The sequence below is a fragment of the Spea bombifrons genome, chromosome 3 (genome assembly GCF_027358695.1).
Source record: "Spea bombifrons isolate aSpeBom1 chromosome 3, aSpeBom1.2.pri, whole genome shotgun sequence".
Taxonomy (NCBI): Eukaryota; Metazoa; Chordata; class Amphibia; order Anura; family Pelobatidae; genus Spea; species Spea bombifrons.
In genome coordinates, this window is record NC_071089.1 from 24,647,621 (window position 1) to 24,674,490 (window position 26,870).

Consider the following 26,870-nt stretch of genomic DNA (forward strand, 5'->3'; position numbering starts at 1 on the left):
TTAATACAAGCTGCAACATAAAAAGAGATACACAAATCTCAGTGACAAACATCATTTATTTGTGTTTTACATACACAGAATGTTTGCAGTTTTCATTTTATATTAGTAAATTACAACAGGGTAAGAATGTAATAGTTTCCCAAACACATCAAATATTTATGGAAACAAAGCAAGACAGATATTCTTTGCATAAGGTTTCACAATTATTTTGGCTACTAAAACAGGATGCCAAATATAGCATTAAGCATTGTCAATCTGCAGGTCAATTAACATAATGCAATGTAACATAAAACTATAATAAAACATATATTTTCATTACAAGCCATTCCATTGTGTTTCTTATGCTACATTCTATTAAGGTTTAAAGCTAAAACACCCCCATATCATGCGCATATTAGGATAATGACCAAATCCCCACCATGCGTCTACATTGATCATGAGCAGAGCTAACTCTAAGTGATCAATAAGTTATTTTGTTTTTCCTGTTTCAGTAGAAGCAATTTCTCCGCTGACGCATCTTCTTTCTGTAAGAAACAAAAAGAAAATACATACGGCAGTTACATATTAATAGCTTGATTTTTTGGACTCTATTCAACCTTTTCATGAAACATAATTTACGTGTATAAAGGAATATTTTTCTTTGTGTATCTATTGTTATCGGTACAGCAGTATTTTCATTTTAGCAGTGATGAGGAAAAAAAATCATTCATACATTTTTGAAAAAGACATAATGAAAAGGCAGATCTCTGTTTGTTACTGATTATAAACACAAACTACTCCCAAGTGATGGCATGCCATATCTTGGGTAGTAGAAGAAGGTGGGGGCAGAGTTGGACAGTTTAGTTCATAATTATTTTATTAATATACTCATTTAAACAATATGTGCATTTTATATCACCACAAGGCTTACTGTTCAATGGTCTCAGAAACATATAAGTAATATAAAATACACGGGGAAGACCAGGTGTCCCATGAGGTGGTATGGAAAGTGGGAGTCACAGATTCCTCTTTAAATCACTATAACTTAAGAAACTTGTGATTCTATTACGTCCCCTTGTTAATGTGTATTATCCATTTTCATTTATTGTACTTGGAGCCTGCCTACATCTACTTAAGGTCTCTATAAAACAAGAGCCATCCCTGGACAAGACTTTGAAATATACACTATTGAAAGCAGATGAAAGTATATTTTTGGTTATCTCCTTGCAACCTCTAACGTCTAAGTTAGAAATCTAAGTTAGTTGGAAATGGGACATGGCCAAAGGAACAGCTAAAGGGCGGTATTTGGACTTGAACTGTTGAAAGTTGTAATGTTACAGACTATCTATTTACTACAATCTGGAATGGACAAAGAAGTTCTGTGATCTTGCAGGAGACCTATTATCCTGAACTTTATATACAAATAAATGTATCCTCTAAAAAAATCAGATATCTCCAACACAAAGCACATCCTAAATATTCGGTCTTTCTTAGAAAGGCTTCTGTAGTAAGAGTGAGAAGGATTGATGAGAATCCCAAATGGTCTGGAAGCCCAGAATGATGAGCTTCACTTTGCAGAAATGCTAAAAAAAACTTGCAGAGTACTCTTCATGTTTATTAATATTTTGTTTTAGCTATGTTTATTCCTTTTGATCATTGTATAGGCCACATCAATATTTTACACAGTTTTTTCTTATTATTTATCCTGGAAACTGATCTTGGTTAGCTTTATCCATATTCTAGCTAAACTAGATATACTCATGACACTCAATCTTTGTCATTTTTAAAAAAGATTTTAGTTTATTAAACAAATTATTACTTCATATTATATTATGTGGGTAAATGTATTATATGGGTATATGTGCGCCTTTATGTACTTGATTTATTCTACTTACAGTATAATACTGCTCTAATTTACATATTATGAACTTGATTCGGCTTGAGGAAGATTACGGTGACACCATAATTAACCTTGTCAAATTATTTACTACTTAATCCATAAGGCTCTGCTGCAACCATTAATGCGGTAAAAACGCTTATAGATTTCTAAATCCTCTGAGTGGTAAAAATGCCTCTAACAATATATACCTTATCTGGTGCCTACAATCCCATACCAGCAGGATTAGAAATACTTCACGGAGGCGGCTCGGTGAAATAATCCGTGAAATATTGAAGATTGTTGAAACGACCGTGCTATCCAATCCCAGCTCCATCACTATCCTTCATTCTTTCGTGTTCTGTGTTTCTTCCACTTCGTTCTTTCTTGTTGCAAAAGCCAACTTCTTGAACTGTGATTCTGTACGTTGTTTGTCAGAAAGGAATCCAGAAAAGTATGGAAAGGAGAATGTAGACGTGAAGCCCTGATACTACATCCAAACGCGTGCCAGAGTATCAGCAGTAAACTGTATCTTTTACATCTTTTACATATTTTTGAGGTAATATATCTGATGGATACTGTTATTTATTTTAAATGAATAGTGTACATAAACTTAAGTTTTGGTGTTCCTTATGTCTCTCAAAAAATGATTTTGTTATCATTGACTTGACACACCGGTTTCACAGGATAGGCCCTTAGTGAAGCCTCCAACAACAGGCAGTAACCAGAAGTAGTCCCTAAATCAATTGTTATTTTGGCCATTAACAAACAACTAACAGTTTCTTTATTAAACATCAGCTTATCAATTTAGATATTACATGTAAGTGATATGTTTTCAGTGAAATAACTCATTATGTACAGTATACTGTACGTGCACCCATTTTCCCAATTTATCTCCCAATTAAATGTCATAATTAATAATATTTATTGATCCTGCAAAACCAAAATGTAAGATGAAGAAAAAAATATAATCTCATAACAGCTCATCAGGCAAGTAATGTTACATTTAGTTCTAATAACAGAGGTGTAATGTGAAACTTGGTAAATCTATACAGCACCTGGAATATGAGAGTATTATACATAATACCGTATGTTTTTTTACAATTATTAGAGAATTGTCTTACCGATAGTTTAAGATGGTGTATAAGATAAACTAACCTACTGCTTTTAAAATTGTGTTTATAAAATGGAAAAGTACAGTAGAATTTTAGTATACTTGACTTCATTACTACACGCAATGCTTTCATATATGATGTGGGGAAGGGTTAACGGTGGGGAAATTGCCATAACCAAAAAGAAACACAACAAACTAAACATCTAAACTTAAAAAAAAAGATATTTCAAGTGTTCTTGCAAAACTGTTAGTGGACATATTTATCCAAATCGAGTAGTTCCAAGAGACTGAAAATTGTAAAACATTGTAACTGAAAAACATTGTAAAATTGTAAAAATACTTCACAAAAAAAGTAGAAGGGAAGACTGAGCCAGCTATAGACTAAATCTTATGTCAGTAGTTTGGAAAAGTATGGAAACATAAGAAAACATTGCTTTTGAGTTTGGTTGATATTTTCACGAAGGATAAGTTGGCAAAATATTACCCAAAGACTGTAAATGTTATAAAGGAATGTTCACTAAAATGTTTAATAGGCCGATTTAAACACAGATGAGAACAACAAATTCCTGTAAGTCCCATTGAAAACCAAGTTCAGTTGTAGTTGTGTTTTTTTGGGGCTTAACTTGTGGAAGGAACGACATGGGAACTGCGGCACTCACTACCTACCGGTTTTGTAAATATAGACCTGTTTTACCATAAATAAACTTTGAAAATAAATACGATACAAGAAGTTGTGGATGATTATAAGGTACCATAAATTTTCTATTTCAGAAATGTGTTATACATGCAGTTGTATAAAACCCCAAATCAACATGTTTACTGTTATAAACTCATTATGTATGCATATATTGTTGTGAATGAAAATCATATGAATGTTGTGTTAAAATCAGTTTTAAAGTCATCTACAGGTTTTGCAGTACCAAGATAATTGGCTTTCACAAGATACTATTCACGCAGCTCGGAATGCATGGTTCCTTCCAACAGATTTATAATGCTCATAAAAATTTTATCAACGCAAGAGGTGAGAGAATTATTGGGCTTCTCGGCATTCAATTGTGGCAGCATGATTTGATGGCCACTTCTGGTCTTCGCTGGCTTGCCACTGGGATGGTGTATTTTACTGCTGTGAGTTATATATTTACACACTGTTGGTGCTCGTCATCAAAGCTTTTACTGAAATGGAAATCAGTAAAATTCATTTTGGTTTATTCATGTTTAGACAAATGTTGGAGCAAAAAGCATAGGTCTCGGAGCTGTCAAGCATAAATAGACAAACCAGGATAGGTTAAGGTACGTGAAAAACCAACAGAATTTCAAGTTCTTATTTGCAAGTAAGATTCCTTGACTTTTGCTTAACTAACAATAGATCACTCTTACTGCAGAGACTGAATACATTTATTTTTTAAAATATGCACAGTACTTCTATTTATGTCTGATATTTTGTACACAGATAAATAAAAATTACACATGAAGGTGTATGGTTAGCTGTGTGCCAGCATGGCTAGTAACACATATGGGCATGCTAGTCACACACAACCTTTAGTTGGTGGGGAGCGGAGTAAGCGATTCCAAGAATGTAATCAATAATAATTTAAATGAAAAAAGAACATTTTTTGGTGCACCATAGCATGCAATTATCCATAATTTAATACTGAAGTGACTACACTTCACAACAAAGTCTCCTAGTATCTGCCGGATTGTAGATCTGCCCTGAAGCTGTTACATAATCAGATTCCCCATTACCATTGAATATATATACAAATATGACCTATTTGTTTATTTATTTGTTTACTGATGTTAAGTACAAAAAACTGGTTTAGATTATAAAATAAATAATAGTTGAATATGAAAGCTAGAATTTTTTAGAATTGAAGAATAACAGAACCAATCATCATTTTAAAACTGTTTTGAATGTTAAAGTAGCTTTGTAAATATATTAAGGTCTACTTTTTTTATACCTAATGTACATGAACCAATTGTATTAAAAATGTACAGAATAATTTTGTAGGAACAGCACCAATGTATTATTAATTCAAAGCCTTCAATGTATTATGAAGATGCTTGCTAAAAAAAAAACGTAACACAGGCTCAAAATTTCTTTCTTTTCACAATTGTTTTATATTTGTACAGACGTGTGCTGAGGCGGGTATGGCAGATGCAACATTCCTTCCTCCTTCAAAGTATAAAATATAAACTCAAAGAAGGAAATCAATCATGTAATTTAATCATGTAATAAAAAGAGAAAAAGGGGGCGAGATCAAGGAGGGCAACAAAGAAGACGCCGCATAGAGGATAGAGAGAGCGCTGGTTATAAGGCCAATGCCCCTCCCACAACCCCAGGCCGACGTTCAGTTGACCTTAGAATTTATTCTATGGTTTCATATCTCCCAAGCATGCCTTTTTAGGAAAGACAGTGGCTCTTTAGGACCAAAGTCCCTCTGTTTGTCATCCTTCTCATCATTTTTTCCTACCTTATTATAATCATAGATGGGTACTCACCGGGTTTGACCTGAACTTTCTGTTTGAACAGCTTCTTCCTCGTATACCCAAAGTCAGTTTGCTTGTTCTCCTCTCAATTCTCTTCCTTTGTCCAACCTATTTAATGCTATCTGGGGCTATCCCCACCCTTGCCCACAGTTAGTCCAAGTCCCATCAATAGCTATCCCTGCCTTTCACAGATCCTCTCCAGGAAGAGGTAGAGCTCCAGGAATCCTACTCTCATAAGTTCTTACGTATGATCATAATGTTCAACAGTCAAAATAATATGTCTTTAAGCAGCATTAAAGGTATGTACAAATTGTACAAAATACATTCTTCTTCTAAATGCCTCACTCAGTTGCAAAAAAGATTCCCCTTAGTACATTTCAAATGTTGGGTTAGTATGTTTCTGGATAAGATGCATCGTATCTGGTTTCGTATAAAATGAACTGCATTCTTTTGATTGTTTGTAACATATATGTAATGGAAGTCAGCCAGAACTATTAAACCTGCGTACATTTAAGAAAAAAATAGGTAGTTTCTTCAACTAGTTTTCATTCTCCTAAGCACTAAAGGACAGTTATCAATGGAATAAAGACAAACCGTGGCTCAGAATAGCTAATTAAATAAACTAGAGCAAGCATTTAAAGCACATTTAAATGTCTCTAATTCAATGCCACACGTGTATGCACACACATACATCAATTCATCTTTGTCAGTGTTATTTTGTTTTTGCTCTCAGTTGTGTTTTTTGGGGCATTCATGATTGTATTTCTATAATCCATTGCATCCAGAGCCAGAAAATGTCAAGATCAAGTGCAGCCCAGCTCAGTGACTTACTGATATTTCATTTGTCATAATAAAGTGAACCAAATGGCTCTGCACACAATGTGGTTATTTATTTTAACAACACGGCACAGTCTGTTCAGATACAAAGCTGTTGAAGGCTTTGGTTTAAGTGTTCCATCATCTTATTATTTATAGTATTAAAGGAAATATAATAGTAAACATATTCTTATTACGCTTATTACACTTATATATTCACTGACAGACAGCTATTCACAACTGTACACATTTGGCAATAAATATCAATTCAATGTATCAGAAAGATAACACTTGCAAAAGTTTGTCTAAATGTGTTAAGAACCTATTATGAACAGGCAAATACTAGTCATCATACCCATGTATGGCATTATCTTGTTCAGAAAACTGTTATTTCAATGTAATCCTTCAAAATGTCATTAATAGAGGCCCATAGATTATTTACTGTGTAAAGGCGCTGATCCACTGCAATTAGTGCAATTAATGTTATGTCTGTTACAACTTATCAGAGGTGACATTTTATTCTTTCCTCTGAAGATCTAATCACATAAACACAACACAGAAACTTTTAAGAAGTCATTTCAGTTTCTATGGCAACACTCTCAGTACCTGTGTTCCCTGCAAAAACTATGAATGAGGCAAAACATGATTACTACTGGGAATGGACAGAGCTGTACAGGCATACCCCACATCAACACGCACAGTGGGGTGCAAAGTGATCTTTTTTCACTTATTAATGCACATACTGCACTGCAATCATCAGGTAATTTCCACCACAAAAAAATGAAATGCTCAAAAGAGGCTCAAATTACACAGAAGATGATAGAAAAACTGACGTCATGCTGTTATGTGTAAGTTCTTGCTACAAAGCAAGAACTCATTCTTATTTTTCATATGTTCCCAAATATTTATTTTACAAGAATGCACTTGTGGTCCTGAATGAGCAGTTAAAACTAGACTTGGGCGCCGGCCAACTCTTCGTGTTCGTCTTCGTGAGGGAAAAAATCTTCGTATTCCACGAATATTCGCCCGTTCCTGTGTTAGGGCGAATATTCGTGTACATTCTTCGTATTTGTTTTTTTTTCTTATTTTTTTTTTTTTTTTATAAAAGGGGTTAAAACGGGGTTAACGCAGTACGCACTACACAGCAGCTTTGGTGCCAGGATTTTAAATGTCAGCTACGAGCAACTCTATTGGTCGCCGGCAGGGGCCTCCTCTAGCATCAACCAATTGGAGAAGGCCCCTGCAGGCATGCAGTAGAGTCATTTGCACGGCCCTTTAACTCCTGATGGCGAACCTACAGATTTCCGCTCCCGTTAACCCCTGCAATGCTGCGTAGATACGTAGGCTAGATGGGGAAGGGAACAGGGAGATTAGTAAACAAACACGAAGATTCTTCATGTTGTGTGTCTTCGTATACATTTTGCCGCCGCCATGTTCGTATGGCTGGTATTCGGGCTGAACAACAAAAACTTACCCTTTGTGTTTGTTTTCATGTTCACCCTAATACGAATGCACAAGTCTAGTTAAAACAAGCAAAATTAATCTGCACATTTAAAATAGTTTAAATATATTTATGAGACCAATGCAACACAGCCCATAACAGATGAAAATAAAGTTATGCATATGGATCTTAATCAGTACAAAACAAAACTGAAAAGTATAGGCGATAAATACATGGCATCCTTTCTAAACTCCACTGCGTTTTGTGAGAAAGTCCTCAAAAGTAGACGTTCACATGACTTCATATCAACAGTCATATGTCGCCACATTCAAACACAAGTACGCGAATACTAATGCATGTATGTATTAAGCAAAGTGTTGACACCTGTTTTTCAGTCAATGTACAGTGCATGGATCAACGAAATAAACCAAGTAATAAACAATTATAATAAACATTAGTAATAAACATTGTTACACTTTTATAGCATGAATAAATGGAAAGCTCAAGCGTAGCTAATGCTAAGTAATACAACTGAAAGACGCAAAGCAACAAAGAACACAAGGTGCAGTGCAAGGGTAGTACATTTTATTCCATACAAATAGACAATATGAGTATCAAAGGGATACTTGAGAAACATAGCAGTGCTAGCATGCACTATATACCTATGAAACCGGGCTGGCACCTTCTGGCCCAGGGCAGGTAAAACCAAGTGGCCCCATCAGCTCTTTTGCCCCCCCCCCTTCGTAACAAACATATGCACTGGCATACATTTTTACACACACTAACAGACACATTAACACAAACACACACACTTACACTCATGCTAACATACACACTTATACATACCAACTGACTCATGACTCATGCTAACACACATATATTCATACTAACGATGACGCTTACACTCATGCTAGCTCACTTACACACTCATGCTTACACATACATACACACTCATGCTAACACACAAACATATCAACACTTAGCCACCTACCTTGATAGGAGCCTTCTTTCTTGTTGGAAGCACGCACCACTAGGTGACGTAACATTGTGACACAAACCCGCTGTATTCCCGTTTCAGTCTGTGGGCCGGTCTAAGTCTATTTTGTGTCTGCAGGTGTATTTCTTTTTTAATGTTTTTGCATGCGATTTTGTGGATATTAGCAGGTTTATCCATTTCACTTTTCCACCTCTCCAAATTGTTTACTTGATGTTTAAATATCAAATGTTCTTATTATTTTGGTATGCACACATATCACCTTTACTATAATTTTAGTAAATTTCCGTTTAAACACATGATTGTGATGTTGAATAAATATGTACATTTTCATTATTCTCCCAGTAATACATACCACAATATAAGTAACAGTGAATCTGAAATATGATTATTCAGCAAAAAATGTAAACATTTGAATTATGTGACATTTAGAGATAAGAGAGAGTGGCAGTGCTTTCACACCTGAATAATTAGATATAAATAAAGTCAACGGCACAAATAAAGTGCTTTCCTAAGCATGAAGAAAAGAGGGCATCTATATGTCATATCGGAAGAACAGATTTATACTACCGTTCAAACGTTTGGGGTTACTTGCACGTTTCCTTGTTTTTGAAAGAAAAGCAATTTGTATCCATTAAAATTACATTAAAAGGATCTGAAATACAGTGTAGACAATGTTAATGTTGTAAATGACTATTGTAGCTGGAAACAGCCGATTTTTAATGGAATATCTTTATATGTGTACAGAAGTCCTTTATCAGCAACCATCACTCCTGCGTTCCACTGGCACATTGTGTTTGCTAATACTAATTTAAGTCGATCATCAGAAAATCCTTTTGAAATTATTACAGCTAGAAATGTCCTTGTTTTCCTTGAAAACAGATAAGTGACCCCAAACATCTGAAAGGTAGTGTATGTCCTAACATATTTAAATATAGGTTGAGTATCCCTTATCCAAAAAATCCATTATCTGAAATGATCCGAAAGCCAAATTTTTTTTCAGATAAAGGAAATTCATATAAGGGATACTCACGAAGGGTGACAGGAAAGAGGTGTCTGACCTCTCCTGTGGCCAGTAGATCCTTTCTCCACCTCTTTTTCGGCTACTCCATGTTTTCCGCTCCATTGTTCGGGCTTTTCACCGGGATTCCAAAGCGATTCTGGTCCATTGTTCAGGCTTCCCCAGAGCACTTTTCTGGTCAGGCTCTGGGAAGCCAGAACAACAGACAGGAAGCGCTCTGAGTCAGCAGAGAGAAGCCTGAACAAGGGAGCTGACACAGGTGAGACGAGAGATCCAAAAGTATCTAAGGATTTTGGTGTCTAGGGCATGGTCATACCCAGTACAGATATCACATCTGATTCCGCAAGCAGAGGGAAGCACAAGGACGGGCAGGGGCTTTGTCACCCAGTGGCTTAAGCATGTCACTCACCTATTGTATTTAAATTGAATACTTAAACACTGAATACTTTACTAAATTGGTATAAATGATACTATAGGAAATGAAAATGCTAAAAACATGATTTCAATAATAAACGCCATATCATTGTTATTTGATATTTACTTGGTAGTAGCATAGATTGCACATCTTTTAATCAATTTTCCAGAAACCTTTGCACTCCTAAATCCAGCACCATCTTTTAAATACTTTTACAAAAGTATTATATAATTTAAATAACACACACATTAATGCATAAATAACAACATTTATAAATACATTTTATATATAGAAATAATAAAATTGGTTCAATTGACTCTGTTAAGCAAATGTTATTTTTAGGCAAGTGGCCACCAGGTTATTCTTAAAAAAATTTCTCATAAATGACCCACATAAATTTAATTTCAGTACATGCATTATTTATGAACTGTACTCCCATTGCAAAAAATCTAGTTCTGACAATCTAATGAGAAACAGCGAGAGGAAGATTTTATAAATGTCAAAAAATGTTGAGGTTCATTATTTAGAACCTTGACTGAAATGTGTTAACGGTTGTCACCAGACTTAAGCTTACCTCATGTGACAAATAGAAAGCTGCAATCCCCAAAGGCCAGAAACAGCACAGCATGGAAAATACACTTAGGCCAAGGTGGTCCCTTGGTGGCATCATTAGGAAGTTGTCTTCACTCTCTGTGTCACTTGAATAGTCACTCTGTATAAAAGACAAACAACAAGTTGTGAAATATAAAGGGCTGCCTTGACAAAGGAAGGCATATGAGACTGTCTCCCATCATTACTGGATTACAAATATCAGCAGTTACTGTTTGTAAAGGTCACAGCAGACAAAATGCACTTGTGCGATGAATTCTAAGAATGATAATGATCGCTTAATAAGAGCAGGAAATGCTCCCATTAATTTAAATCCAATTGATTTGATATAGCATGGGCTATAGTGGGCCTTGACTGTTGTGCAGATGACGAGTAGGCTTTTTGGCGGGAAATTTGGGGGTGGAGTTGGGGGTAGATTATTTAAGGGGCTGTTTTCCCAGGTTTAGGAACCATTCTTGTGGTCAGTTTACCTGGTTGTGTGTACCACCCTCCCTCCCTTTGTATTTGTATCCTAGCTTTGGGTTGTGGTGTTTGCCACAGTCTGTGGGGCGGCAGCTTGCCAGGTATCCAGGGGGTTATTGTGGTGGTAAGTGAATTGTTGGTAACAACTGGTGGGAGGTTCTTGGCTGTCAGTGCGTGGAAAGTCGGGTCAGGGTGGGGACATCCAGGTATGTCCCTTCCTTAAGTGGTATTTGGTTATGGTACCTGGATTACTTAGCAAGCTTGGTGTGTGTATTGTATATATTTAAATGTTTGTGTTTTGAGTCATTGTCCTTGTTAACGCACCTATGTTTATTGTTTCAGATTTTGGGCATATTAAAGTACTTACTAAGTACTTTCATAGCCATTATTTATATGGGACATTACACAAAGATAACAAGTTTGATTGTGGAGCCCTTTATTTGAGCATTTCAAATGCTATAAGTTGTTCTGGGAGTATAATACCCTTTTAGTACTGATCTCTGTAACTTGGGGCTCTGTATACTATATATATATATATATATATATATATATATATATATATATATATTTGACTTTGATGCTCTTATATATATATATATATATATATATATATATGAGCATCAAAGTCAAACAAACTTCTTTATAAGGGCTCCATATAATTATATACCAAGTGAAAAGCAATATTTATGATGCAGAAACCTTTATGCAATTATCATCTGTGTGCTTGAATATTGCATACATGTTAAGAAATATGACAATGGACAAACGCAGGGGCTACGTAAATGCTAATCTTAACTTAAATTATTCAGTACAATGGAGTGGTAAATGTGTATTAGAATAAGAAGGAAATAATGCCTTCAGTGTCAGCACTTAACAAAGCTGTGCCACAGAGTGCTTGCTTAGCATTATTCTAGAGAGCTTGGGCACCGAGTTCAAGCTGCTATCAGTTCTACAGATGTTCTTCTACTACTGCAGTGGAAGACGTCATACTTAATATTTCAAATTCCTCGTGAGAATAGTATATTTTTAGAACTCTGCATATCCCAGTATGCATTTCTAAGCAGTTAATACACAGACAAAATTAAAAGAATTTGTTAAAATAAAAAAATGAGCGAGTGGAGAAAAAGAAACAACATAGAAAATCCAGCCTTATCATGCAAAATAATAAAACAGATCAGCTATATTACTTCCAAAAATGTTTCTAGAAAATATATGAAATTAAATAAGGAAGCAATTATTCAAAATACTCTGCCCAGTTTCCTTCCCTGATGTTCTTTTTTTATAGGAGCTCAATGCATTTGCTGGGTATGTGTTCTACATCCCTAACAATTATTTGACTTATATTCTTTTTAGACAATTTAATTTTACCTACTCAGTAGGTCAAAAAGTCACCAAAAAATTATATATACGGATTTGATTAAGGACCGCGGTACACAAGGGTGAACTCAATGTTCTTTCATAGCTTTTGTGTTCACCTTGATACAGATATGCTAAAGGGGAGATCTTTGATCCGGCTCAGCACAGCCCTCACAGACTAAAATAAATGGTGTTGCGCGCTTTTAACACATGGCACCTTGTGCATTCAGGATGCAGACTGTGGAGTGGGTACTGTACTGGCTCAGGCATGGGGCAGCACCCAATCCAAATATACCATTGACTATGTCACTGATTGTGTCACTGAGCTCTTCAGTATGGCCCATTATACTGCTAATATTTGTCTATGGAGATAACATTCTTATGTGCTTAATTTTATACACCTGTTACCAATAGGTGTAGTTGAAACACTCAATAATAACTTAGGGATGTTGACCCGTATTGGGTCATTATATATACAAAAATTCCACTTTATAATAATCAATAATGCTACATATCTTAGTATATGATGCCCTAAATGGCAACAAGTATTTTGTTGCCATTTAGGGCATCATATACTAAGATATGTAGCATTATTGATTATTATAAAGTGGAATTTTTGTATATATAATCAAGGTTTTCTAAGTACGTAGAATCTTGAACATTGAGCACCAATTCCATGAAAAGTGTATACATTTGTAATGTATATACTGTACATATGGTTTCCCTGTTGTCCCCACTGTGCATAATTTAATGAATCCAATAATATGAATCATCTTGGCATAACAATGGTTACATCAACTGTGTCAGCTTAAGGTGGATTTCTTTTCATAAAATATGATTAGAAGAAGAGCTGAATTTCTGAATGTAATAGGGTACAGAGCCCAGGAAACCTAGACTATAGTAGGCTAGACTATCAATCACTGGGATTAGGTTCCAATGAGCCCCGGAGAAAGCATAGGCAGAGAGGCGACATGATCGTGCCTGAGGAAAGTCCAAGAGTTCACTTATGGGTCCCAAGGGCCTGCTGCAGATTGGTGTCCCTGGATGTTGAGGTGGGTTTGTGTCTACATTATATAAGAAACCCCCTATCTGGTACTCTATTGCTTCTTTTATTAAAAAGTAAGTATTATGGCATCCCTTACCAAGGTAGTAGTAGGGGACAGTTATGGTAGTGCGGAACAATCTGGGGTTGGTTTAAGTGGCCGCATCAACACTGCAGCTGCAACAGTGGAGCTGGTTAACTCTGCTGAGGCACAGTCTCGGAAAGTGGGAACGGATGGTTTGGGAAGCATAAGGAGCAGGTGAGGTTATTGGAGACTGCAGAATGACTGGTGTACATATGCTTTGGAGACCCCTGGGGGCACATCTTAAGCAGCTTGTGATCCTACAGCCTACAACTGAGTGATATATCTTACACTTAGACTGCTAATGGCTTTTTGCACTTGTAATGATCATTATGAGCAAAGCAATAGTGCAGGAGCTAGCGCAAATACAAGAGGACAGTGTGCTCCAGAGTATAACCCTTGCTATATACTCAAAAATATATTGGCTAAAGAATAAATAGAAATGATTATACTGCTCTCTGCCAATGTATTTAAATCCTTTGTGAACTTGAAGCATCTGCTTTTTATTCGTTCTCAGCAAAGTTTCTAAAACACACTGGTTTGGCAAGAACAAAAGGCAATCTGTTGTTTTTATTACGGTATAGAGGAACAAAACATTTTTTAAATCAGGAGATTATGCGTTGATTAACTATACCCATGAACCGTGCAATATGGATTCAGCAAACATCAACATAAAGATCACAAAGCATATCAAAGTTAAACCTGTGAAAGCTAGGGGTGTGCAGTGAATTGATGGCAAGATGCTTTCAGTATCTTGACCCCAATATATCTTCTGATTTTAAGTGAAGTTGTTAGTGTATTATATGCTGGTAAGAGGTTGCTTCATAAGTGTAATTGTGCAGATGAAAGCAGGAGTCTCTATCTTAAAAATATTGCAGCCAACTGCCTGCTATATGTATGGACCAACAATTTCACCTGAGTGAGAGTTGTTGAGTGGCTCTTACTTCTGGTCTAGTGTGTAAGCATGAACGATTTGAGTCTGATGACACAGATCTTGCTTATCCCCACACAATTGTTAAACCCATGGACCGCAAATTAACCACCAAGCAAGTTACCCTCTTCCCCAACCCAGTGTGTGCTGAGCCAGAGAGATAATGGACTGATGACCTGGGAGCATAGTGCCAACCTACACCCTCTCATTCAAGATCAGTTGAAGGGGAATAAATAACCCTATTGGAGGCACAGAGTGTCCCTATCTTTCATCTATCCTCATTTTCGTAGGATGGATAGGGTTAAGTCTGCCAAAAAAAACACTTCCCATGAAGCTATACATACATTTGTAATGTATTTGGTGTTTTCAAGAGAGTCATCGTTTTTTTGTTCTTCAAAAAAAAAAAAAGATTCTGTAGTTTATAGATTGAGGACTAAAATCTCTAGTTTCTTCATGATGTGAGCCTTTTCAGATGACAATAAGTGTCTTCTCTCGTATGGTGTATTCTTCCAAATAAGCACCCAAGTCACGTTTTGTTCTGTGGCTTCCCTGAACCTCACATAAGTATTTTGCTTACAGTGTAAACTGCTGTTTTGAAATGATTGATGGTTTGGTGAATTGTTTTTGTCAGAGGTTACTCTCTTCACATGGGTATATGAAGTTATTGGACCCTTTGAGGTTTACAAAATGCTAAACTGTAGGTTTTCCCCAACCTTCTGTCATCTTTTTTTTTGGTCCCAAGTAGTGCTGCCTTACAATGTTACTGAAATCATAAAACTGATAAATTCTAAAGCAAACAAAACAAAAACACCAGTAAAATCTAAATTTTAAGTGGAAGTCAATCAGAAATCATCCACTCCTGTTCTGGGCTGGATTTCCTTGTAAAACAATGTCTCTTCTCTGAAATTAATTAACACCTTCCATGTTACTGTCAGTTTGTGATTATAATTTCTCCTCAGTGTTGCCTTCATGGAAGACTTCTCATGTTGGCCACAGAGGATTAAGGCATTGTTTTTGCAACATCACTGCATGCCAAAGGAGCAAGTGAGGGTTAAATGTCTTAGAAGAGCACAGATCTCTGTTTCGTTGTGGGCAGCACCCATAGTCCTAGGACCAGACCTCAATATACATCTTCATTTTACAAGCAAAGGAGAACCTCTCTACGCCAACTGATAGCTTTTCAGGTGTTGTAAAACCAAATGTCCCATGATGCTCAGAGAGCCATTGGCATTCCTAAATGATTTTGGAAAGCTGGCAAAAGCATCATAGGAAAAAAAAACCCTACTTCATGAGACATAAAGGATCGGAGGCTCATGAAAATATGACCGTCCCTTGAAATCATATTTAAAAACATGGCCGGTTAATATCAGAGAAGACTTTTCAGATGTACCATGCTAGTTTTGTATTAGTTTTGCATTGTGGTCTTTGGACAAGGCTTTCAGCAGCTATTTCTGTTGATGCATGGAGACAACAACTGAGTGGGATTACCATTGCATCCTTTAATAATGTATGCTTTTTGTGATGATGACCTTTCATTGTTTTTGCTTTATCCAGACTTGATGTTCTTATCTTTGTGCTCTCTTTGTTTAGCAGGATATAACTTTCCAGTGTATGTGTAGAATAGTCTGTGTCATGCGATCATCGACACTTGATGATTTTATTATCTCTGAAGAGGGATAGTAGTCTTTCTGAAGCTACAATTATGTCACTGTGACACAATCTACTGAATCACTCCATGTATTTGTAAGTGGCAGGTAACAATAATTAAGGTGTATGTGATGGTGGTAGTGTCCCTTTTAAGAAAGAACCCTGCAGCCACAGGTCACATGGCTATGGATTTATGCATCCACACGATTAGATTATTTCAAAAATGCAATATCTATGCAATATCATAGGGGTAAATTAAGAGAAAACAGTAGTTAGAAGTGACATGTTTTGATCCTTCTGAAAACAAAGCTGACCTTCAATAGTAATAAAAGTTCTGTAAGTCTGATGACAGAACAAATGCCAGGGTACTGCTTCTACATTACAATCCTTATAAGATTAAATAAATGCACGATAAAAAGCAGTCCTCTCTCAAATCTCATGCAGAGGCAGGGCATGACTGCTAAACCCTGCTTGGTCAGGGCACTGTAGGCAATCATTGGCCCAGTGGGGCATACATTTACCTTACCTGTAGCTCAAATCCTTCACGTAATCACTTAACCACCATGCTATGGACAGTAGTTATTGGCACAGTTGGCTGTGGCGATATCTGTTAAGCTTTTGCTGAGAAGAGTTAATGGCTTTTCTTTGGCTGTTTGGAAATTTGGTACAGGCAACCTGTAATAATTATATATCCCGGGATTTAAAAGGTGCTTTCTACACAACCCAAGAGCAATTAAAATTGTACCCAGACCTGTATTCTTTGGGATTAAGGGATTTCATGAATTTAGAGCTACTTGGTTCTTTGCCTCTAGCTGATGAAGGCAAATAAACAGTTAATTTGTGTTAAACAGGAAGGCTCTGTCCTTGCCCAACCACAGTTTATCTGTCCTCGTAATAATTATTATATGGTATCTGGCACAATAAGCAATTATAAGACACTCCGGTGACCACAAAATAAACACTGGATGTGCAACACTCATGTAGTTGGAATAACGTTGTTGTGTAACAATTTCTCTTTTGTCTTTTTGTCTCTTTTGTCTATATCCAGATCCTGGCCTTGAGGGCTGAAAACAGATCAGATTTTGGTAATTTTGGTAAGTGATTTTAATCAGTTACTGGGTTGTGGGCCTTGAGTTTGATACTCATGTTCTGTGGAGTTAATGAATACATAATATTCTGCTGACACTGTTGATACTTATAAGCTATTTGTTATAAACAACAATTTAATGTTGTATTAAATCTTATATTCCATTCAAATTATATAGGAAACGAGGTGGGTGATGCATTGATATTCATTTTATATATTTCTAGAATGTAGAAACTTGTTTTATGATTTAAGCTATTACTTGCTAGACATCATAAAGATAGCTGACACTGGCACTGGAGTTTGGTTCACAGACTTTCAAAGCAATGAAATTACCGCTGAGTTGGTCCTTTTGCCCTATCTATGTTTTAGGAACATAAAACGCAGAGTAAAGAGACTGATTGAAGTGAATTTTGCAAAACTGTGATTGCTTTAATTTGGCCAAGCAGAATATATCACAGAGTTAAGCTTTCAAGAGTGTTTCCATCCATGGGTCAAGCACCAGTCTAAAGAGAGTTTATCAGAAAGGATAAGCGCTATAAATCGCACGTAGCTTTATTTGCAATTATAAAGTCTGTTGAAGGAACATTCTAGTGTCCCGGGCACGATCCTCAAAAAGATGCATATTAAATTATTTCGTAAGTACTTTTATATGCATTAACTATAGTTAAAAAATAAAATAAATGACTCACCTTTAGGGGAAGCTGCAGTGTAACAACATTTCACCCCAATGATTGACTGCTTTAAGTACATCTCCTGCAGGTCATACAGTGGGGGACTACTCAGCACTCCAATGCGTGCTTGGCATAAACATTTCTACACATTTGCTAGCTGTTTGGCTAGCACTATATACCTATGTAATATTTAAACTTATTATCTAACTATCCCACATATTAAAGAGCAAGTCAAACTTCTAACAAATCATATTTTCCCATATTTTCAGTTTTTTTTCTGATCTGGACAACTTTTATCCTCAACCCTGTAACGGACAAAATAGTATTGGTTTCAAAAGGGTTTTACGCAAAACTTTTAATAAAACAAGCATCTACCTACTGAAAGAAACCCAAATAAATACACGAACAAAAGGATAAAACGCTTGCAGTGGCATCTCTAGCTTTCATATTTAGGGAGGCACATGGACCAAAGCAGGGGGGGCATTTAAATTTTTATTTCAATATTCTTATTACCCTCCTTTCTCACTATCTACCCTGCTCCCCCCTTTTCTCACCATCTCGCTGCTCTGTCACGGTGCGTGCTGCTTCACTGCTGAGCACGGGAATATGACGTCATATTCTGGTGCTGGCAACGCGACCAAGACAGAGGCCTTATGGAGGAAAGAGAGGGGTCACCGAGCGGTTGCTGAAAACGTATTCCTGAGCGACCACTTGGCGCCCCTCTCTCTACTCCGTGTCAATCAGTGCTGCCTCGCGGCTGCAAAAAAGACCTCGGCGTTTCAATTGGGAGGGCACACAGTGGGGCACAGCATGATGTAGGGGGACCACGGACCCCTCTGGCCCCCTCTGCCGATGCCACTGAACGCTTGTATAGTTGGGGTGCCCCAGGGGTCACTACCCTGGTGTGGCGTGTGGGAACATGAACTCGACCATACAATAAAATATATGGGGCAAATATTTCCAGGGATGTTTTTCGTTGCCAGTGATATGTGATATATATATATATATATATATATATATATATATATATATATATATATATATATATATATATATATATATATATATACCATATTGTCTCGATTAAAGGCCGCACCTGATTATAGGCCGCACCCTAAAAGTTTGGTGCTATTTTAAAGAAAAAAAAATGTTTAAAGAAAAAATACACAAATACATAGATATTCCCCTCTGCCCCTCCTGATATGCTTTATGCCCCCCAGATATGCCACTCTGCCCCCATGATATGCTTTATGCCCCCTGGTAATGCTACTCTGCCCCCTAGAAATGCCACTCTGCTCCCTAGATATGCCACCCCCCAGACTTACCAATGCACCCCCAGACTCCCTGGTGTCTAGCCTTGTCTGCAGCATTCCCCAAATCTTCCCTACAGCATTAAGGCAGGGGCTGGGAAAAGAGGTAAATGAATATGGAGGATACGTCAAAATCTCCCAATGCATTTGCAAAATAGACAACATGAAAACTTAGAATATTAAAGTGCATATGATGGCTAGTGTCCCTTGAGAAGAATAATATACTTCTGTATTCTTGCCATTCATTTACACTGAAGGTTGAAATTCAAGAATCAAAAATGATCTTGACAAGCTAAGTGTGATTCAAAAGGGAGGAGACTTTTGGGGAAAAAAAGTATCTAATGCAATTCTTAACTTCAATGTCATATTGGTAATTTCAACTTTTGTAACTTGTAATTTTGTAATGATCTGTCAGTTTGACGGGCTTATTGTATAGGAACTAAGTTTACTTAAAAATGAAATTAGAACCACAGAACAGATGTTTATAAAAAACATCTAGGAACATATGTTACCTAATCAAATCATTTGGCTGACAGTTTGAGTGACAGTCAGTCACGCTGACAGTTTTCTTTCTTTCTTTCATTTTAAACAATTTAGTAAAAGTAAAAATTGTGTTGTAGTATCAACAGTCATGAGTTGTTCTTCTTATTCTTAAAGTGGACATGTCTACTAAAATTCAAATATATATAGATGTAATTAAGCACCTTATTTTACACAATCTGTTTTATTCTTCGTATAAATCCTTCTTTCAGTTGTCTCCCTGGATTATCCACTAAAGCGGAAATATGCATTTCTGTGACCACCTTCTAGTACAGGGTAAGCCTAAATATTGTTACAGTTTGTAAGATCAGTTCCAAGAACCTTTTGCACATAAACTCTGAAGGTAAGATTGGCTCCCAATGCAGAGTAAAGTTGGGGATGTGAAATATTCAACTCTACTGCAAACTCATGCTTTAGTAAATAACCCCCATCTGAGCCTCTACCAGGCCTAGAGCTGCAATGATGGCACAGCCCTGGCACTTTAAGGCCACCAACTGCCTGACGAGTCAAGGGCAGCCGACAGTTCGATATCCACAGCGGCACTCTATGTTTTCATGCTCATGTAGTGTATGTGGCGCTGTCGGCCAGCAGCCCACCAGGAGTTTGCCCAGTGTGCCAGATGGGCTTGGTCTCTATAAATTTGCCTATATCTTTCCAATCGCTAAACAGACCTATGATAATGTTAGTATTTCTTCTTCTACTGTATGTAATAAACCACCAGAAAACTGACTAATGCCACAACTCTAACAAAGTAAACAACTCTAAAAAACTGAATAGTAATTTAGTTATTTAGTAATTTTGTTGCAGATAGTTCACATAAGGTCACAATAGTAGAGACATGCTTAGATCACTTAATTGTGCTAGATTTCACAGCCACTGTGTTTTTTTGTATCTGTTAAGTATAAATCTATATTTATCTAAACATCTTTTTTGAAGAATAGCTAACATTCATGTATTGATGATTTTTGGTGCTTGCTAAAATTACTATGACATGTTACCTTTAGGTACAGCTCACAAGTATGTGTGAAACATGCGGGAGATGTTACACAAATGTACAGTTGTATTCTGTGTAACCATACAATACTGAGCTTGGACAAGGCATACAATGGGTTGCTAAAAGAGCATCTAGGAAATTGGTCCTATGGGAAATAAGACGCATGCAAATGTAATAAAATATGTAACTAAGAAATAAAATGGGAATTCATTCTGCAAACTAGATTCAGTGATCTTGACTGTACAAGTAAAATTGATTTACTTGATATTGTATTCTATAATTCACAGATAATGCATTCGCGGTCATTAAATTTAAATAAACTACCGTTTTAAGGGATGTGTTCTTTGAATGTGTATGGAGATAATCTTCTTTATTTCCAATATTTTCCATATTCTTTAGCAATAATTCCTCAGAGCCTAAAATATAAGCTTAACATAGGTTGGTTATTTAGATGTATCAATAACACATTCTACAGGTTCATGCAGTATATAATAGCTGCCAACAATCTTAACTCTCCTGGGATATTTGCAACGTCCTGGCTATTAGCTGCCATGACACATGTCACAACTATCAAGACTGCTGGAAACCCTAAAGAATAATGCCTTAACTGGGCACTGCGCTTAAGGTAAAGAGGTGGAGATGGGACATAGGTGATACCCTATGATTTAATGATGCATGATGTAATGTCACTTCTAACCTTTTGTGAGTGATATTACATACACTTGGGTGCCCTGGGGAAGGGACACTTGAAAGTTCTTTAAATGGGTAATTATTTAGACGTGGTAATTTATTACTTAGACGTGGCAAAGACTTTTCATTTCTCAGTACAATGTAATAACTTGCCCAATGGATTTCCCTCATGACATGAACACTTTTGGGAGGTGTTTATTAGCACCAAAGGATAAAAGACACATTTCAAGAAATTACAATAGAATGAGTATTATTCTCTCTCTAACATCTGCCAGCAAAACAAAAAAGTTCTAATCCACAGATTCCCTGAAGGTTTACTTACAATCATTCATTTTTGGATGCAGTTCACAGCAAAGTATTACTCACTTAGCAATGCTGTGAAAGTAACCATTTTTAATCACACTGACTTTAGATGAAAGTGCTATTCAAAATATATATCAATACTTTTGTTTTTATAATGCAACTTTATGTAACCAAAAATAATACTCCAATACAATTAATGTAGCAATCAACATATTAAATCTGAAATTGAAAAATGCAATTTTTTGATAAATTCCTTATCTTATAACAATGAAACCCCTTAAATAAATTATATTATTTATATTATTTATTATATACAGATACATGTCAGAATGTGACCACATAAAAAATATGAGATCATAATAAATGTATTATTATAAATGCCTGTGTATGCCATGCCCCCTGTATGAATATATATAAATATATATATATATATATACTTAGAAATTCTTGTTTTTTCCTCCAGCTAAATGTAATCTAAAAAATACCATCTTAGCCTGGTGCCTTTCCACTAGATTTTTATTGTTTTTTTTTTATTTATTTTGAACAAACAAAGCATGTCTATTTAGCATATCTACCAATATCGTATCATGACAAATTGTTATCTCATCAGTTATACAAGGATCTATAATAATCTGCAAAAGCTTTGGGAGACAAGAAACTTTAATCATCAACTATAATTCTCTTAACTTTCTTATTTTTAGAATTAGGTTTTTTAGGTTTTAACTTATTAGTTCATTTTACCTATCCTATTGTTGCTATAATGCAACTTTTGTTTTAGATATAGAATTGCTTTGTTTATTTTCTCATAGGTTTTCTCCTGTTTACACTCTCAAAATAAGCTTGAGATCAACCCTTTCAACATTAGGAAGTCTAATGTAAAACTTAGATAGGCTCTCTCCCTTGTTCTTCAATTTTAAATCTAGCTTTATAAACAATTATTATTTTTAATATTCTTGGATCCAACAATGGAGTTTAAAAAGGAGGTTTGCAATAGATTGATGCGGAAATATGATTGATGGACATCACAAAAAAGAGTATCTTTTTCATTAGGTTGGTGGATCCTCCAACGATCAAACAACAAATTCTTATTTAAAAAATAATATGTAAGGGTAAAATAAAAATTCTCAGATTTAATGTTTATTTTTTATCCAATTAGTTTTCCTTTGTTTCCTTGGGGCCCCTCCCCATTTTCGGACATTAGTACAAATTAACGAAATTGGCAAATTCTGTTAAAATCTGTACAAATCTGAATGCACGTTATTATTTAATCACCTATCATTATGCATTTCTTTTTTGTTTTGTCTGCAGGTCCTGCTAATCTCTTTCTTGATAACTTCTCAGCATACCCTCTGCACCCCCTCACATCCTTGGTGACTTTAATGTCTCTATTAACAACTCCTTGAACTCTTGAAGTCACAAGGATGGACACACCCTTGAGTTTACTGTGTGTAATCTCTAACATCTTCTACACCCATTTACCCCAGTTTTACAACTAACCTGTTATCCTGCTCTCTTCCACTGTCCCCTACAAGTTGCTAAGCCTTCAAACAATTTCATTCAACAAGATTGGACAAGGTTTTTAGCAGTTCTCCACATTTAATTTCCCATCTCATATTTCTCCTATCTGAAACTAGCTACAACTCCATGCTTGGAAAAGAAAGTAGCCCCAGTACTCTTCACAGTACACATGTTTCCAACCCTGGCACATGATACCAACCTGATATGTTCAGTGGTGCTCCCAAATTGCTGTAGCTGATGGAAACCTTGATCTGCAATGCATTTCCTGTACTATAAGTTCATGCTATGTTCCTGCTACTCAGCTCTATCCTTTTGCTGAGACAACTTGCTTCACCTTCATTATCTCCTCTAAAGGAGACTAGGTGACTAGGAGACAACTATGCACAGTCATGACCACAACTTCCACTAGTCTCACAGCCTCTGGCTTTGTAATTTCCTATCCCCTATCATCTCACCTCCTTTCTCTCATCTACTTTTCAATCTCTTCCCACCGTCCCTCAACCCCCATCTTGAAAAAGCTCTCTTTGGACCCTGCCACTCTGTTAAACCCCTCTCTATCTCTCTACTTCCTCCCACTTGGAACTTCAGCTTCTTGAACAGCTTGTATATACCCAGCCAACTTTCTTCATTTCAACTCTTAACTTGATCCTCTTTAATTTGGATTCCACTCTAAAATAAGCAACAATTCACTGCTAAATCATACTACAGTATCACCTACATGGTAATGACACTCATATATATATACACCCTCACTCGATCTCTCTCCACCTTTCTTTGATTGTGTCACTAATTTCCCTAACTTTAGTTTCTGCATAATTCCTAAAACTCAATCTTTTTGAAACTAAACTTCTTATCTCCCCTTCCTGCAGTGTTAACATTCCTTTAACAGTGTGCTTTAATTTCAATCTCTATCCCACATGCTTGCTGCCTCAATGTCAACCATTGACTCTGGTCTTTATTCGCCCCTTACAAACACTCTATTTGCAAAAACTTCTGTTAAAAGATTGCTTGCATTTGTCCCTGGCTAGAACAAAATGCAAATAATTACGCACCAATTATCTTCATTCTTGACTACTGGAATTCAGTCTCAGCTAGTCTCCTTTATAACCGTTTCGCCTCCTCCTATTTAATCATGAATGCTAACTGGCTTATCCTCCTTACCAATCATTCTACTAGCACCTCTATTCTGTGTCTGTCTTTTAATTGGCTGCCTGGATTCAATTTAAAATGCTGATTCTCCCCTACAAGATTCTTCATAGTGGTTTCCCAACCCATATTTCCTCACATATCTCCAAATACACAACTATATGGCCCCTCCATTAATTTGATCATCTTCACCTCTCTCCTGCTCTAATTTCTCTCTCCTCATCTCCAGTTCTTCTTCAAAAAAAATCTCCCAAGAACCACTTTTTCCGGGAGGCCTTTCAAGTAACAGGTTAAATAACTTCCTCTTACCTGTTACTTCCTCACCTTTCCTAGCATTGTGTTGCAGTGTGCCAATAAGTACATGAGTATAGTAATATTTATTCAAACAATGTTTACGATGGAATACAGTTGTGTGGCTTCTCCACCTCAAATATTTGCATTTTACCTCTTATGTAAACCACGCCCACCCACTGATTGTAAACCATCAGAGCAGGGTCCTTCTCACCTTTTGTTTCCTCTATTCTATCTACTTGTTATGCCAGCTAAATCACTAAGACATACGTGTATATATAACATATGCTTACATGATGTTTAGGTCCATAAGATCAAGTGAGCTGTGTGCATTCACAAAGCCCTCTGCACCATATAAGAATGCAAAGTATTCTGGGTATTCTGGGTTGGTACATATGCACATATTTCAGATTTAATGAAAGAAACATTTTTACAGTAGCAATGACAGACTCAAACATGCTTTAGACAAACATTCCTGATTTATGGGCAATGTCCTGCTGTCCCACAAGGTTGGCACTATAGCTCATAGGGGCTTTGAGAAACTTTGTTTCTTGCACCCTACTCCTGCGTGCACTTGCATGTTAAGACAGGAAAGAGCCTTAGGGAAGTGTCCCTTATTAGCTCAGTGTTATATGTTACAGAAAGCCCCACTGCTCTCCAGCTCTTGGACCTCAAGTTCACAGTCCTTAAGTTACATTATGTTAAGTGTTTAAGAAAACTCAACACAGAAGGGAAAGTTATCAAAAAGGAATACAATACAAACATTATAATACAGAATTTTTTCCAAAAGTATGAGTTTGCTTTGAAATACTATTCACTAGTCATACTATATCAGTTTGGTGAGATTATTTCAATGCTAACCTCTAATTCCTGGAAATCTTCCTCTTCTTCCACATCATATGAAAGAGTGTGTATTTTGATATCTTCAGAAGACAGATCAATGAACTTGCTGTCGGGGTAGTCAAGACTGTCTTTAGTCGGTGACCTGTCTTCAATGAAGGTGGTTTCACAGCACTCAGCACTGACATTTTCACCCCAGGAATGCAAAACATTCTCAGAATATAGAATTATATTTGGACGGTAGTGAGATTCCACAGTCTGTTGAAGCATATTAGGATCCAAGAGTTGCTGAACAGGGTCACTTTTAATGTTGTCTAAGCCAGTCTGGGGCGAAATACTTCCAACAATGTGACTCTGATACTGAGGAGCTGGGTAAACAGACACCATCCCATCTTTATTTTCCGCCATTAAATTTCTAGTGTTGATTAAGCCATTTCTTTTCCCAGTCTCTGTGATTTTATTATGCGTAAGCACACTGTTCTGTTCAATTAAACCATCCATATTTTGTATTTGTGTGTTTTCCTGGCTTCTTTGGCTCGAAATGTAAGTTGGAAACGCAGGTCACATTTGCCTAATGGCTTTTATTTTCCTGAAAGCAGTAAAAACAAATGGTGTTAGAAAAAAACAGAAATGCAAGCCAGCAACAACTAAAATGAATTCGCAAATGAGTCAACATAATTTAGTCATTATTGGAGATAACTCATATTTCATCTTCATCCCTCCCAAGTGATTGAAGGGTGTCTAGTAGATTCCTGAGCACTGTTATTTTACCATTCTGGTATTGTTAATTAACCAGCTATATTCAAGTTATTACAAAATAAAAGAATGTCACAAATGTACAGTATGGTGTGTTATTTGACACTAAGATAATTAAAATATGTTCTTTAAACAATGAGATGTGTAATAAATGGGTGCATAAATTACTCTCTAAACATATAAACGAAACTGGGCTTATATTTGGTGGGGTTGGGCACTTGGACAAAATCAACTGTAAGAAGCCTGTGCATGTTGCAGGAACCCCACTACGAGCACCTTTAATTAAAAAAAGACTTTAGTCTATAGCAGCCAAGCACACTAATAGAGGCAGCTTGGCTCCAAATTAAGCTCTACAGTGCCTGACTCCTCTTTGATGTCAAGTGTGCCTTTGTACCACAGCTTCAGTGTACTACCAATATATTCATGCTAATAGTAGCATGTCAGGATTAGGT

General features: G+C 36.4%; 1 protein-coding gene across 2 annotated transcripts in view; it reads right to left on the bottom strand.

Moving 5' to 3' along the window:
• SYNDIG1 (synapse differentiation inducing 1) overlaps positions 1 to 26,870 on the bottom strand; it is an 83,831-nt gene that overhangs the window by 9,985 nt on the left and 46,976 nt on the right. The window contains exons 2-4 of one of the 2 annotated variants that reach the window (XM_053459446.1): positions 25,684 to 26,251; positions 10,718 to 10,855; positions 39 to 524 (exon numbers count right to left, since the gene is read on the bottom strand). In XM_053459446.1, coding sequence (XP_053315421.1) covers positions 453 to 524; positions 10,718 to 10,855; positions 25,684 to 26,163 — 690 coding nt within the window. In that variant the 5' untranslated portion in view covers positions 26,164 to 26,251 and the 3' untranslated portion in view covers positions 39 to 452. Of the gene's footprint in view, positions 1 to 38; positions 525 to 10,717; positions 10,856 to 25,683; positions 26,252 to 26,870 lie in introns of those variants that run through there. The other variant, XM_053459445.1, reaches the window with a different exon arrangement.